General features: G+C 34.4%; 2 protein-coding genes across 2 annotated transcripts; one reads left to right on the top strand and one right to left on the bottom strand.

Moving 5' to 3' along the window:
• Positions 1–4,333: 4,333 nt before the first annotated feature.
• Positions 4,334–6,791, top strand: LOC145048063 (uncharacterized). Its single transcript, XM_078996471.1, has 3 exons — positions 4,334–5,228; positions 6,246–6,313; positions 6,409–6,791. Exons 1-3 carry the CDS (start codon positions 4,506–4,508, stop codon positions 6,539–6,541), a joined length of 924 nt encoding a protein of 307 aa, XP_078852597.1. The 5' UTR covers positions 4,334–4,505; the 3' UTR covers positions 6,542–6,791.
• LOC145048062 (Haloacid dehalogenase-like hydrolase (HAD) superfamily protein) lies at positions 6,698–8,788 on the bottom strand. The gene is made up of 10 exons (XM_078996470.1): positions 8,347–8,788; positions 8,169–8,262; positions 8,040–8,084; positions 7,914–7,964; positions 7,736–7,810; positions 7,593–7,626; positions 7,442–7,497; positions 7,184–7,243; positions 6,968–7,074; positions 6,698–6,865 (listed from the first exon to the last, which is right to left on the bottom strand). Exons 1-10 carry the CDS (start codon positions 8,706–8,708, stop codon positions 6,820–6,822), a joined length of 930 nt encoding a protein of 309 aa, XP_078852596.1. The 5' UTR covers positions 8,709–8,788; the 3' UTR covers positions 6,698–6,819.
• Positions 8,789–15,291: the final 6,503 nt, after the last annotated feature.

The raw sequence follows: 15,291 nt of genomic DNA, 5'->3' as shown, positions 1-15,291 counted from the left end.
CAACTTTATTCTAACTTTTATATTATTATTTTTTTATAATTTCCCAGCCCGACCCCCGTTCAGTGTTATAAGCATAAAATCGTATGTATAACTCTAATTGGGATGTCATTGGACAATCTTGAAACTAAAATCGATTTTCTAGAACTTCATGAGATTGGAGCATCATCCAATTCTGCCTAGATTAGCAGCTATAGCTCTCGCAAGATGGGGCAAAGTTGATGTACAAAATTCCAACATTTACCAAAAAACACCATATGCTTCAAGACTTTAGGTAAAGGATTAAAGTCACTCAATTTTACACACAAAAGGACTGAATGATATTATTAAGACATCAATTGTGTACTTTTTGAGAATATCAAACAGATGACACAAATATGTTGAGAGTAGAATGCCTAAACATATAGACAAACGTTTAGAACAAAGTTCCAGATTTTGACCCGTAACAACCACTTGTTCAAAGCCATTGTAACACCACCAAGACCTGTAAAATATACAATATTTTTGTATATTAATGTATTTTAGACTTTTATCTTTTCATAAAGTACTTTTAAAAGTCCAAACAATTTTTCTACAACTTTATATGATTTTTACAAAACCGCTTATCACTACAGCTAAACTCTAACCAGCTGGTGAAAAATGCGATTTTCACTTAAGTTGGAGGCAACAACAGGTCCTGGAAAAATTCATGAACAAACTACACTCGAAATGAAAACATTGAGAGTTTACAGATCACTAATACAACTTTTGATGATTTCCTATATTTTTAAAAAAAAATAGGGGCAGAATGGGAAATTTTAAGAATTTCTCAGCAATGCATTTTAAGGGTTATTTGACAAATTAACCCATTAAGTCATAACCAAAAACAAATATAAAGTTAAAAATTGATTACTTAACGGTAGAAACATGTCAAGAAGTTAAAATAACAATTTCAACCTCAAACCATGATTCAAAATACATTGCTTTTATGTGAAAAACGATGTATGTTGCAAAGAGAGAAAACATCACTAGGGTTTGAGTTTCCTCCACCATTAAGCCTCATATTAAGACTTCTAGAGAATGTTTTGAAGATAGGGATTACCATACTATCTTAGTTTCGGGAAGCTTACACTTCATTAGTTTTTCTATAAAGATATAACTACATATTATTGTTCAGTACATCAACTCTCATACATTTTTGGTCTTAGGGTTTAAGACTACAGTCTTCATACATTAGAAAATATTGGATTTTCTGGGAACATACATTTTACAATTACAAGGAAAGTATACAAAGGAATTACATGCATCTACAGTTCATACAAAAGAAAATATTGGATTTTCTGGAACATACATTATTATTTTACAAGGAAAAGATACAAAGGAAATACATACATCTATAGTTCATACATAATAAAATATTGGATTTTCTGGAAACATACATTATCAATTTACAAGGAAAATATAGAAATAAAATACATACATTTTTGGTGTTGGGTATAAGACTTACAGCTTGTTTTCAAAAAAAATATTGAATTTTCTAGAGTTATTCAAAAATTAGTTTCTTGAAAACGTTGCAAACCCTATTCATAAAAAATGCTTATGAAATCACCAACGTAATCGTTGAAACTTTTCAAAATCACTTGTATTCTCAAGAAACTAGTATACAGGTATTCAACCGTTCTTGAGGGTCGGTGTTGGTGTTTCATGTTTACTGCTTTTCAAACATTTGTATTCACCTATGCACAAACAGAGATTTTTAAACAATGTAATATTTAAATTCTCAATGTATGAATATTTGTGTTGCTATGTTTCATTACTATTCAATTGTTAAGATATTTTACATGAAGTCACTCCATCCTCCCTCAAACGTTCCTACCGTTCTGGTTTGGGGGTGTGACATTATCCCAAGTACTATTGTACTGTCGTGTCTGTCGTGACTATCCAAATTACTAATGTATTGTCGTGTTACCGTGTACCCAAAGTATTAGCATACCACAGTGTATAATCACTTACGAAGTATATGTCTCTGTTGATAAAGATCCTTTAAGAAAGATCCCCTGAGATCATGTTAGGATTAGTAAGTGAGAGTAACGGGAATGGGGTAATTGGGTTATTTGAATGTTGAAGAATATATATATATATATATATATATATATATATATATATATATAACTAAAGATTATAATATTGTGGGTTGAAAAGCCTATGTGCTCACCAGGTTTCCCAACCTGACCTATTCAGTTTCCTTGTATCACAGGTAGCGATACACATATACTGATAGATAATGTAATTATCTGCTGAGAGATTCAAGGAGATGTAGATCGTTAGTATATTGAGATTTTGTAAGTCTTCGTTTATGCTTATGTTTATTGTATCAGTTATGATATCCCATGTTTTTAAAATATAAAATCTTCTAAAATGCCTTGATTTTGATATTATATCATGTCAAGGATATTTTAGGAACAATTCCGCAATAAAAGATGTTTTAAATAAACATAAGCAAAAAGTTTTAAAATGGTCGTGAAATTAGGGATGTTATATAAATAATCTTCTATTAAAAGACATTTTAACATTTATTATCTCTAAATGGACTAGCCCTTACACTCAAGAACCCTTTTTAAGGATTTCTTTATGTCGTATTTACTCAAACCACCCCACCCAATACCCCCAAACCACCCATCCTTTTATTTACTTATTTTTTTTTCTCTAGAGAACCCTGTACCCACTTCAATCTTTCAGATTCACAAGGAAAAAAGTGGTACTCGATAGTAATTTCACTTCTACACAATAGTAAAAGGGAAGAGTCAACATGAGAATGAGTATGGGTGGCCTTTTGTGAGATGTGATAGAGAGAGAAAGATATGTTTGCAAGATGAGAGAGACAAACAGAAGGTAAACTTCAATCCTTTTTCAAGCAACATCGAAACAAGAAAAGAAACAAGCAATATCAAGAGATTGGTGCATATGAAGCAAGAATAAATGAGGATTTAATACCATAATCAATTCTTGTTCCCGAAGACATTGGCAATGATAAAGGATGGGTCACAAGGATTCATAGGATACGATTGAATGTATGTTCCATTTAGATGTTCGTATTAACTTTGACTACATTTTTTAGACAAAAAAAGATATTGGTTGAGTTTTGTGAGAGTTCAAGGCTGGAACATTCAATGGATTTGCATCTAGGATGATTCGATGTAAACAAAAGGTGGATGATAGGCTGGTTGGTAGTATCTAGAGTATAATCAGAGCTTGCAAGGGTCGATTGGTCATGGAGGCCAACATTAGAAAGATGGTTGCTTGAGGTGGCAGTTATAATACCTATTTTCTGTTAATATGTAATATAATTTTGTATGTGTGTAATTTCATGTTATAATCGGATAACTAATCAGAACAATGAGTAAAAGTCATAATTGGAAAGTAGGTTGCTATTACTAGCTAGTTTCGGATGGAGAACTAAACCCCCAACAGAGAAAGGGAAAATCTAACCGTCACATATCTAAACCCAACCCCGTCATTAGATAAGAAAAACCATAGTGAAACCCTATCTCCCATTATTTGTAGAAATCCTAACATAGTCGACATGTGTTCATCATCAGAATAAAAAAAAAAAAAAATCATATTCAAATAGCATCGCTATGAGCGTTCATCTCCTATCAAGACGAAAGTGGTAGTTAATGATGTTGTCTTCGCCACCGTTGATAGATGGAGAAAATAAAGGGGGCGAGGAAGAGGATATGATGTTGTTAAGGTTAAAGGCGGCGATTAAAAGTGATGATGATGATAGTGGCGACTGACTTTAATGTGAGAGAGAAATGGAAGAGGATGATATTTATTTGATTTTTTAAATCACCCAAATTAAAAGATAAAAAAAATAACATTATAAATATACAAATATTTTTATTTGGGTAAGAGACTAATCACGCTAGAAATTGAAACTAAAAAAAAAATTCATGAAAAAAAAAAAAGTTAAGAGACTAAAATCTAGAATTTGAGAAACCATATTAGACCATTTACGAAGTTTTATCCAACAAATGAAATAAGTTGTAACTTCATACACTAATAACGCTGCCATACCAACAAAAATTAGGGATTAAATTTCTAATTTTAGTAAGCACAATGACCATTTATGTTATTTTTATTTTATCTAAATAATAAGAAAACTGAAAAAAAGTTATAAAATAAAAAATTAGTCAATTGACATACCGTTATAGACTTATAGACAAAATAGACAATAAATTGAAGGACCGGCCGAATAAAATATTTTTTTGTAAGGACGAAACCTACAAATTTGATAAACTCACATGAAAATCTTTTGTAATTTACTCTACACAAATAAAATCTAGGACAACAACATTTACGGCTGGAATCAAATATGACTAAGCAATCAACGAAAATCTTGTTTCAAATCATCATTTATACCTAACAAAACCCTGTCTGTCGTCTCCCGCCGTCAACTGTCATCGGAATAATGCTAAACCGATCATCCCCTCCGATTTAATCTCTATATTTCTAACCTCAAAAAAGAAATGGCAAAGTGTTTCAGCTTCACAGCATCAAGAGACCGGTGTTTCCGGTACTCCTTCAGCCGCACCGGTCTCAAATCAACCACCATCACCCTCCACGACGGCGCCACCGTCATCCACTTCTGGATCCCCAAAACCCCAAAACCCAACAAACCCAATCTCCTCCTCATCCATGGCTTTGGCGCCAACGCAATGTGGCAATACAACGACTTCATCTCTCCACTCGTTTCCAAATTCAACGTCTACATCCCGGACCTTTTATTCTTCGGCGAATCCCACACGACCCGACCCGAACGAACTGAACACTTTCAGGCGGAGTGTCTTGTCGCAGCCATGGAAGTCGTTGGTGTTATTGGGAAGATTCACGTGATGGGGCTGAGCTACGGTGGGTTTGTGGGGTATAGTATGGCGGCGAAGTTCCCGGAGAAAGTGCAGAAGGTGGTGATCGCTTGTTCTGGTGTTTGTGTCGAGGAAAGTGATATGGATAAAGGGTTGCTTAGTGTGAAGAGTATTGATGATGCTACGAGTATTCTGTTGGCTCAGACGCCGGAAAAGTTGAGGGAGTTGATGAAGGTGGCGTTCTTTAAACCTCCGGTGAATGTGCCTTCTTGCTTTTTATCTGATTTTATTGATGTCATGAACAAAGAATATGTTCAAGAACGTAAAGAATTGATTGAAGCGTTATATAAAGGTCGAAAAGTGTCTAATCTTCCCAAGATCACTCAGGTTCATTGATATTCTTAACTCATACGTATTCAATCTTTTTATTGGACAAAAGTATCAAGTTTTGAGTTATTTTTATGGTTAAGTAACAAGATTAACGAGGTTATTTATTATTTAATGTCTATCTTGTTCTAACCTTTTGAAGTTTTGGAGTGGAATAAAAATTGCAATTTGACATTAATATCTCTCCATGTCATAAAAATTGCAATTTGGTCTACTCTTTGGTCATTTCCACGTGAAATGTTAGGATGTTGCCTTATTCTGTCATGTTATGGGCCTTAAACTTGTGGTTAAAAAATTATGGATTAGCCTTGCACAAAGATAGCTGTCCTACCTTGTTATGGTGTAACAAGTTCATTTTTATACTAATAAAAAAAATTAATATTTTTTAAATTAACTTTCGAAATAAATACAAACAAAATGATAAATAAATAGTTATTGAATCTATACTAATAAAAAAATGATTGATATATTATAAATAGTTGTTATTAATCAAAATTTTCAAATATTTCTTTGAAGACAGTGTTCTTTTTCATTTATTAGGATAGAAATAATGATGTATTATACACATATTTATTTATAAAATTTGAATAAATAATAAATTTGTTAGAATTCTAATTAAAAGTCGAAAAAATTAAAGTTATGTTTTGAATTCAAATATATCATCAAATAGACGACATTAATTGTCATTAGAGCATCCATTTGAATTGAAAAATGTTTGTAAATTAATGAACATTTAAATAGAATAAATACTTTATATATATAGTAGTTTACATATATAATAATAGACACATTAATTAGTAAAATTGATTATTGATTATTAATTAATAAAAAAAAATAAAGATAACATATAATTACATATGGAATTTAAATAATTGTAAAATCCCATATAATGACATGTAACAAAAGCTTTGAAAAAATGACAAATGGTAAAATAAACTTTTATTTATTAAGTAGGATTATTATTATTATTATTATTAACATTAATTGTCCATTGTTTTTTTTGAATCTATGATGCAGCCTACGATGATCATATGGGGAGAGCACGATAAAATATTCCCAATCGAATTAGGTCACAGGCTAAAACAGTATGCATGAATCATAACCTCAACATCTTTCAAGTTTAATTGTTTTCATAATGATTCCAAAACTCATGTGCAAATTCATTTCTTGTTTTCTTCAGACATTTAGGAGAAAAAGCGGATTTGATAATCTTAAAGAACGCCGGACATGCAATCAATGCTGAGAAACCAAAAGAACTCTACAAAAACATGAAATCATTCTTCACTCCTCCCATTGCACAAAGCACACAGTAGTGTCTTCTTCAAGTTTGCAACTTACACAGTAAGAAAATAAGAATCTATAAAAAAATCTCAGATGACATCAGTCAGATATCATTATAATGTTAGTTGTGGGACCAGTTGGTGAGGCCGAGTCTATATGTATATCCATTTTTTAGAGAAGAGATGAGATTTTAAAAAAAAGGGTTTGTTTGTAAACTTATATGTATATCTACATTCTTGATGCATTTTCTTTACAAATAATTCACGATAATATTAATAGAAATGTGTCTTTTGTATCATAATTCGAAATTCTAAGCAGCAACCACATTTTCTAGCAACTCCTCCAAGTCTTTTAATCTGAAAATAATAAACATATGCAACAAGTTAATTTCAACGGACTTAAAAGAAATTATAATTATAAATTTCTTTATAAAAACATCAATTCTTTTATAAAACTACCTTATGTCACTCAAATCAGGGAATTTTGCTATTGCTTCCGTAAAGTCTTGGTTTGCGGTTGAAGATGTGTAGGTAATCACACAAGACATTCCTGCTTTTGTTGCTGCCTGCAGATGAGGATGATGAGGGCATTTACGTCTTTTAATTTATCTGTTTTTTTTTTTTAATAAATATTTATTTCGTATTGTAAATATGAATATATGGCAAACGGTTGACCTGTAGACCAATGACACTATCCTCCACCACCAAGCAAGCTTTCTCTGAAACACCTAGTTTCTGAAATACACACGGCAATTTTTAATGATTAAGATGAGAAGGGCATTTACGTCTTTTTGCACATACGACAGATCAAGAGTGAGTCCATATTGCCATCATTTTGGATGAGAAAAAAGAGAAGAAAAGTTGTCTCATTTACATCAGTCTCATTTTCAGTCCAATACACTGATACTGATTATTGTACTGTGTTTGACATACCTTGGAGGCTGTGATATATATAGAAGGGTCAGGCTTCTTTTCCTTCACATCATCACCTACAAAATAGCCATTTAATAGAACACTATGATCTCTCAACATGCAACAAGATTATAGTTGATAATTTTTTTATTATTATAATGTATAAATATACCTGCAAGAAAGCAATCAAGACCTTGGAATCGATCCTGAAGCAAGAGAAAGGGCAACAATTTAAGAAACATGAGATTGAAGAACAATGTAAATGATGATTGTTAATAATTAAATCCCAAAAAGTAAATACGAAGTTGGGATTACCATTCCAATAAGATTCTCTAAACAAAGAATAACTGAACTTTTGGTTGCAGCAGAACATACAGCAACCTTTTTACCCTGCAGTTTAATAACATAATTAAGTGAAAAGATCATGAAACATCAATGTCACAATACACAGAAAACCCTAAGAGATCATATTAGGGTTCAATTACTATCTTACAGAAGCTCTAGCCTCATCCATTAATCTTAGTACACCTGGTCTGGGTTCAACCTGTTGTTGAAGATGGAAAGATTAAGCAGATTATACAACAACAACAACAAAAAGAAAACAATCATTACTTCTTACACTTCCAGATTTGATTATATCCTTGTACGTTTCAGTCTTCCAATCCTACGAACACCAAAATAAGTAGTTGAGTTGAGTTTCAATTGCTTAGGAAATAACATTTCGTCTACAATTGTTGATCGATTACACCTGAAGAGTGTCAATTAAAGTTGCCCTATCGATGTCAGTTTCAGGAGGCGTGTTAAAGAGTGTTGAAGAAGGCCAACCATTCTCCTTAAAATACCTGATCACGTTAGTGTGATTACTGTCATAGAATCTCAATTAGCATAACGAGCATAAAAATAAAGAGGATAGTGAGAGAGATAACCAGCGCATTTTAGGTTTACCACCACCGACTTGGTTCTGAAGGACGTCGTAGAATTCAATATCCCAAATGAGAGGTTCAGAGAAGGGAGGGCAACGGACATTGAAGTGAGCGAAAGCCAGATTGTAAGCTTGGCGGTGTAAGTCTTCGGATTCGAGAATAACGCCGTCGCAATCGAATATTAGAGCTTCCATTGCCCGTGATGAAGCGGAAATTGGGCGTGATGATGATCTGGTTGAAGTAGAATAAGAAGAGAAATAAGGGATACGACGGAGAGTAGTGGTGGTTTTGTGGAGAGAAAAGAGAGGTATGTGGTGGCGAGTAGTGGTGGGAGGGCAGAGGAGAACCATGGCGTTGGACGCCATTGATGATGAACTTGTGGGAGTAAGTTTATCTCATATGCCACAAGGTATGAAGTATGTGTTCGTTGTGGCGGGTTATGTTCTTGTGGCTGCGCAATGGGGTGGGAGTTTAAATTTTTTTTTTTTTTTTTTTTTTTTTTTTTTTTTTTTTTTTGAGATAAACAAAAAATTATATTATTTATTTTGTTTAAATTATAAAAATTAAAGTAAATTACATTAGTTCACTTATAATACGATTAACAATCTAATCCAATCAAACTTTTTAATAAAGAATTAATATATCTCTTTTTAAACTGTACCATCCAATCCAATCTAATCCAATCCAATTTTGTATGTTCATCAGCAATCTAACTTAATATATTTTATATTAAATTTTTATATTTATAAAACTATATCAATATTAGTTTTATTTTGTAAAGAAAAATTAATAAAATATTTTAATATATTTTATTATATTTTTTATTAAATATAAAGTTGATTTATTAACTAAATTTAGTTTTTGATATAAAATGTAATTGGTTTCTTCTAATAAATATTAATAAATATGGACACGTACACATGGGTTCCTTCACAATCTAAAACAAGCACGGGGATGGGAGCAAACTAGTTCACAGAGGATCACATAATTCTTATTCTTTTTAATGTTCCTTTTAATGTTACTTTTCTCACAATTGGCTCGCAAGAAAAGAAACCCCCAATAGAGGTAGTCTTATGTCTTTCTAGGATTACTTGGACACGTTGCCACTTTGTGAATTTTGCAAGTTACCATTTTCAGTAAAACTTCGGCAATACCTGCTCCTTGGCTCGATGAGTCGACAACTCATCGACTAGAGGCAACTCTACTTCGATCGCTACTCTTACCACATCTTACGACACACAAACTTCGACACCTGCTAGCTATCATATTGTCTCCATAGTTTATCTCCCTTCCCCATAGGCCCATACCCATATTCCATTTTCCTAGTGTTCTACGCTTCAGCACCACCACTACAAACTACATTTTCCTCTTTCTAGACATAGGTAACAACTCGCTTGTGTTTCATCCTACTTCGCCAAGACAACCATCCACCACATCCTTTCTACTCAACCCCTCCTAATAACAATGTTTTGCCGTTTTTATCTCTCGTCTGGCTACAAACTTTGGATTTTGCAATAAAATCCTTAACAAGTTACGTTTTAGTTTTTAATTTTTGGTACCTCCCCCTGCCGGTATCACGCTCCTTGCCTGTTCTAGCTTTTAACTTTCCTTCTTGACTTTCTACTTTGAGTTTCTAAATTTTATCTAACAATATAAAATATCCTTTCCAAATACTATTGCTTGTTTAGCCCTTTTTTTCTAAATTTTTATCTGACATTTAATCATTTGTAGGTGTCTTGCTATTACATTTTACTTATTTTAAATTTTATGTGGTAGTTTGGGGGAGCTCACTAAGCTTTGTGCTTACAGTTTCAATTTTTGGTTTCAGGTACTCAGTTTTCAAAGGAGGAGCTCGGGAAGATTGCAGTGCACACACCCTAGCTAGACAACCTGGGATGTTTACTCTGATGAAAAGAATAGGTTTCGGAATTAATATTCTGAATTTATGTTATGATCGGTGATATGTTTTTATAAATATGATTTTAGTAATATTTCAAAAGAAATTTTTAGTCGTGATTTTTGGGTCGTTACAAGTTGGTATCAGAGCCTTGGTTTGAGGGATTCGGGCACACTCTCGGGTTTGTCTAGACTCAAACTAAGGAAATGGTATAGGAATTTTCAAAAAGGAAATCAAGTTTTTGTAAAAATTGATTTTAGAAAAGAAAAAGGTTTTAGAAAAAGTAGAAACAACTTTGAGCAAGAACAGAATTTTGAAAAGAGAAAGGGGTGTGGTGCATGCAATCAGCCGATCTCAAGTAAGTACTCCCAAATCACCCATACAAGTTTATGTTATGATTATCAGTTTTAGTTTCAGTGAAACAACATGCTAGAATAGGACTAAGGATCTAGGAGGATGCCTTATGTGCCTGTTATATGTGTTTCAGCTTTATGAGAATTGCATGCTAGTATCGAGTAGACGGTAGTAGGATAGCATGTTTAGGTTATGCTTGATAGTATGAGCTTAGCATTGTATGCTAGTACAGATTCTTGTTATGTGAATATGATTGCTTGACTATGTTATGGTTAGAATTTTCTTTGTCTGAATGTTGCTTGCTCTGTGCTTTGTGGGATTCCGAGTGATAGGAGTTAGCTGTTAGGTGAATACTTTAAGTCACATGTAATCAGGGTTAAATAATCTCAGAGTATTAGATTTGACCCTATTGTGTAGCTCTTGTCTGAGTCCTAACCGTTGTAGGGATGAGTCCCTTACTCGAAGGATTATCCGAGCCTCGTTGCATGTGATAGTATTCAGGTGACAGTTAATTGGAATTACAGGGAGACCTTCAACAACTGAGGACTGGTTGGGTGGAGTCAAAGGTTCCCTAGGGCAAGCCTAGGATGAGAGTAGTAGGGATCCATAGCAGTAGAAGGGACTTGGTTGAGTTAAGGTAACTCTTGAGGAAAGTACGGATAGATGTGGAAGGTAGTATGGGCCCGTACTACCGAAAGTAGAGGATCCGGACTCGATTCAAGAGGAGCCAAGACAAAACCAGGGAGTGGTGGAGTATGTGTGAGATCCCTCGGTAGCAATGAGTATTCTGACAGTTATTGTGATGTGTTTCTGCATGGTAACGTTGCGCGAGATATCAGTTGGCAGTTCAGGTGCCGGGGAGGGATCTAGCTCAGGCTCTAGAGACGGACAGTTTGATGATCAGATGAGAGATGTCATTTCCGTAGAGATTATGCGCAACATCATTGATCAGACTCTTGTGATATTTGGTTCAATTAGGGAGGACATTATGGAGCTTTTGGACAGTCGTCTTGAGGCCTTTAGGGCCGGGATAGTTTCAGGGTAGTTTGGGGCTCGTCTAGAGCCCGATTCTTCTGGATCCCAGGGATCCATCAAGGAGGGGGATCCTATTTTTAGCTCTTGCCATCATGGGTTGGGAGTGAGTGGGGCACCCTGTCCCTAAGAGAGTCCCCTATATGATTTGGTCATTGCAGAGGTTACACGAGTTGTTCGCAAGGAGCTACCCGATATCGTCAAGAGGGTCACTGATAGGTTGACCGAGAAGCTTTAGGATCAAACAGCAGTTGTTCAGACGATTGATGGGGATGATGAGGTAGCGTCAGAGCGAGAGAGTTACCGGGAGTCAGAAATGAAGAGGAAACCAGATGAGGTTCAGTGGCCACATGTTCGGGTACAATAACCACAGGGCCAAGTTCGAGATCGAGAGACTTCTAGGAATGCAGCCGATGCAGTAAGTGTGGCAGGATGCACATGGGTGCATGTAGGAGTAGTAGAGGTGGTGTCACACCCCAAAACCAAGAACGGCGGAAACGTTCCGAGGTGGAGGACGTCATCTGAAGTATCATAACAGTGTAAAGTAGTAAACAAGAAACAACATCATCCATTGCATTAAAAGTAAAGTTTTAATACATGTGTGTTTTTTCATAATGTACAACAATAAAATGAATAATCAAAATAAGACGAGTCTTATCTGTGCTCCATCTTGTCAAAGCCTGGCTATCGTACCTGTCTAACTGGTGACCTGAGAATACAAGTTATTTTGATAGCAAGTATCAGCCTAAAGCTGGTGAATTCATAAGTATTTAAGTGTCATTGTCTTGTTTTGGAAAGTTGTTATGAATGCCTTGTAAATCTTTAAATCAAAAATTGATATAAGTATGAAAACCCTAGAAAATCCCTTATTTCCTACTAGTATGAAATGTAGTCTTCTACCAAGACCCGAATGTTTTGCTATGATAATGATAGTTTTTCCTTCTTTTTGACTATTACGAACAGTACTTAGTCTAAATCATTGTTTATGTGAATGTATCACAAAATAAAGTAATAGGGAAAATATAATCATGTAAGTGTCATCCTTTTGTATTAGGATTAACACGACATCGCGATTTGAGAAATGTATAACCTTTGAACATCCGTAGATTGTTCAATTTTCCTCTGTAGCTACAGCAGGTGGGAGGAAGGGTTAGTCCCGTAAAAGTATTCCTAATATAAGTATTAACCGTAGGCATCCATAGAGGTTCATCAACCTCTGTAGCGAACAGTAGGCCCAAGGAATGGTTAGTCCCGTAAAGGTACTCCTAGTATAAGTAATAACTGTAGGCATCCGTAGATGTTCATAAACCACTGGGGCTAACAACTGGGATTCGGAATGGTTAGTCCCGTCTAGACATCCCGTTGAACTGGGATAAGCAGGACAACTTACACAGAAGGTACTAATAAATCATCCTCGTGAATCGAGATACAAGTATTCATGTAAGTGTATACAAGTAAATGTATCTATGTAAAGGTACTCATGTAATGTATTCATGTAAGGTACTCATGTCAGTGTATCCATGTAAGCGTACTCATGTAAGTGTATTCATGTAAGCGTACTCATGTAAGTGTATTCATGTAACCTGTAATGTATAATATAGACTCATGAATGAACTGACTCTGATGTAATTCCTTGTAATAGGAATAATGTTTTGTATCTTCTAACTATCCCTATAATAGTTAACCGGAAGGTAATTGGTTGTCCAAGCAGGTTTATACACCCTTGCTACACAAGAGTGTGGGAACTTAATGAAGGATGAAAACTATAACATCAATACATATATAAGAACATAAGTGCATAGATATAGTTTTGTTCAAGAAGGTAAAAATGGTTTTGTAAGACATCTAAGAGTTTTGAAGAATAACTAACAATGACTTGATGTCATGTTAATAAACATTTCAAACGTAATACTTTTTCTATCAAGGTATTTTTAAGATATAAAACCATTTCATGCATCACATTTTGCAGTATGTGAAATCTGCTGAATGAAAACACAGTTATAAATACATATGATTGATTTAACAACATGTTGTTTTCTATCTGTATTCCCCCCCCCCCCCCCAATTTAAAATCATTTAAAACATTGATTAAGGGGTATGAACTCACCTGTTGTGAGTGGTTCTAACGGGTATGCGTGTAAGGATGAGAAGTTCCACGAATGACGTCCCGAGACACAATAACTCCTAAATGACATATAAGGACACATATTGACATGAATATAGTGTTTATAGGGACAACTACGATCAGGATATGAGAAACCAAAAAAAGGTTGCCTTAAGATGAGTACAACAAGAAAAAGGAAGAAATGTATAGGTAAGTCAGTTGAGGCTTATATCAAAAAGAAACAACTACAATCCGATAACAAATCTGAGCTCGAATTGATGCTTGCACGCTTTGCATCCTCGTCTTAGAAGAGACATGGTGCAAATGACACGAATAATAAAGAATCAACAAGTTGGCATGAAGAATATTGATACTCAACTTGGGCAATTAACAACACTTGTTAATGAGAGCTTACCACCCAAGATTCCCGACCCAAAACCACAACCTCATGTTATGGAAATATTTATTGAAGAAGAGGAAATTTCTGAGCTATTTATAATGAATGATACAGATACCGAACAACCCAATCCATATCTGGAAGAAGAGAATCCTAAATCAAAAAAAGAAAAATCATATGCCTAATGCCTACGATGTGGCGACCACGAGGCCACGTCATGGCCACTAAAGAATGAAAAATCTTCATTTTTAAAACCATACCATCCTCCTCTAGCAAATCCATCTAGATCCCTCAAGAGTCATCTGGAGCCAGAACATAACAAATTATGAAACAAGTGTTATCCCTCTCAATCAACGATCCATTCCTAAAAACCATGGGTAAGCTTCCTAAGTTTTTTTTAAGGATGTGATGACTAACAGAAAACAATTGGACAAGGTATCTACCATCATGCAAAATGAGTTGTGTTTCTGCTGCAATCATCGATGGCTTGCCAATTATAATAGGAGATCCGGTCTGATTGACTTTGCCTTGTGATTTTGACAATTCTACTTCAATAAATGCTTTAGCCGATTCGGGGGCTAGTATCAATCTTATGCCATACTCTTTTTACGAGAAGCTCACTTTATCAAAGCTATAAAATACAAGGATGAAACTTCAAATGGCAGATCACTCAATTACTCATCCACGTGGCATTATTGAAGATTTACTACTGAAGGTTGGGAAATTTATTTTTCCGATTGACTTTGTGGTACTAAATAAAATAGAAGATGAAGACCTTGTTGGATTAATGTCTAAGTCCATAACTATAATTGGTATGTACTTGACCCGAATTGGCATGGTCCATTTGGGTTACACTTCACCAAAACAATTTATATGGATAATCCTTTGAGAATAGCATGTTTATGATTTATATTAATATATTATAAGTTCTAATATATTAATATATAATCATATTATTTAATTAGTATTGATCAAGAATTAATTTATAATTAATTAAGTGATCAAAAGGAACTAATTAAATATGGACTCTTAGATATATATGTGTAATGGGCCAAGTTCATTTAGGTTGGGCTAAGTCTTCATGGATAGCCCATGGAGCTTTAACCCATAGATCCTAGGAAATGAAAGATCATGGGTATTAGGGCTTAAACCTAATCCTCTACA

This window comes from Lactuca saligna, chromosome 5 (assembly GCF_052625555.1).
Source record: "Lactuca saligna cultivar CGN05327 chromosome 5, ASM5262555v1, whole genome shotgun sequence".
In the NCBI taxonomy this organism is placed as follows: Eukaryota; Viridiplantae; Streptophyta; class Magnoliopsida; order Asterales; family Asteraceae; genus Lactuca; species Lactuca saligna.
Note: the sequence above shows the minus strand (reverse complement) of the source record. Positions and strands in the feature narration are given on the sequence as shown.

Excerpts from the sequence above, each read along its gene's own strand:
- LOC145048063 (XM_078996471.1), top strand. The coding sequence starts at position 4,506 with ATGGCAAAGTGTTTCAGCTTCACAGCATCAAGAGACCGGTGTTTCCGG. Across the intron at positions 5,229-6,245 it reads ATCTTCCCAAGATCACTCAG|CCTACGATGATCATATGGGG; the intron begins GTTCATTGATAT and ends TCTATGATGCAG. Across the intron at positions 6,314-6,408 it reads TTAGGTCACAGGCTAAAACA|ACATTTAGGAGAAAAAGCGG; the intron begins GTATGCATGAAT and ends TGTTTTCTTCAG.
- LOC145048062 (XM_078996470.1), bottom strand. The coding sequence starts at position 8,708 with ATGGCGTCCAACGCCATGGTTCTCCTCTGCCCTCCCACCACTACTCGC. Across the intron at positions 7,627-7,735 it reads TAGAGAATCTTATTGGAATG|GATCGATTCCAAGGTCTTGA; the intron begins GTAATCCCAACT and ends CTCTTGCTTCAG. Across the intron at positions 6,866-6,967 it reads CCTGATTTGAGTGACATAAG|ATTAAAAGACTTGGAGGAGT; the intron begins GTAGTTTTATAA and ends TATTATTTTCAG.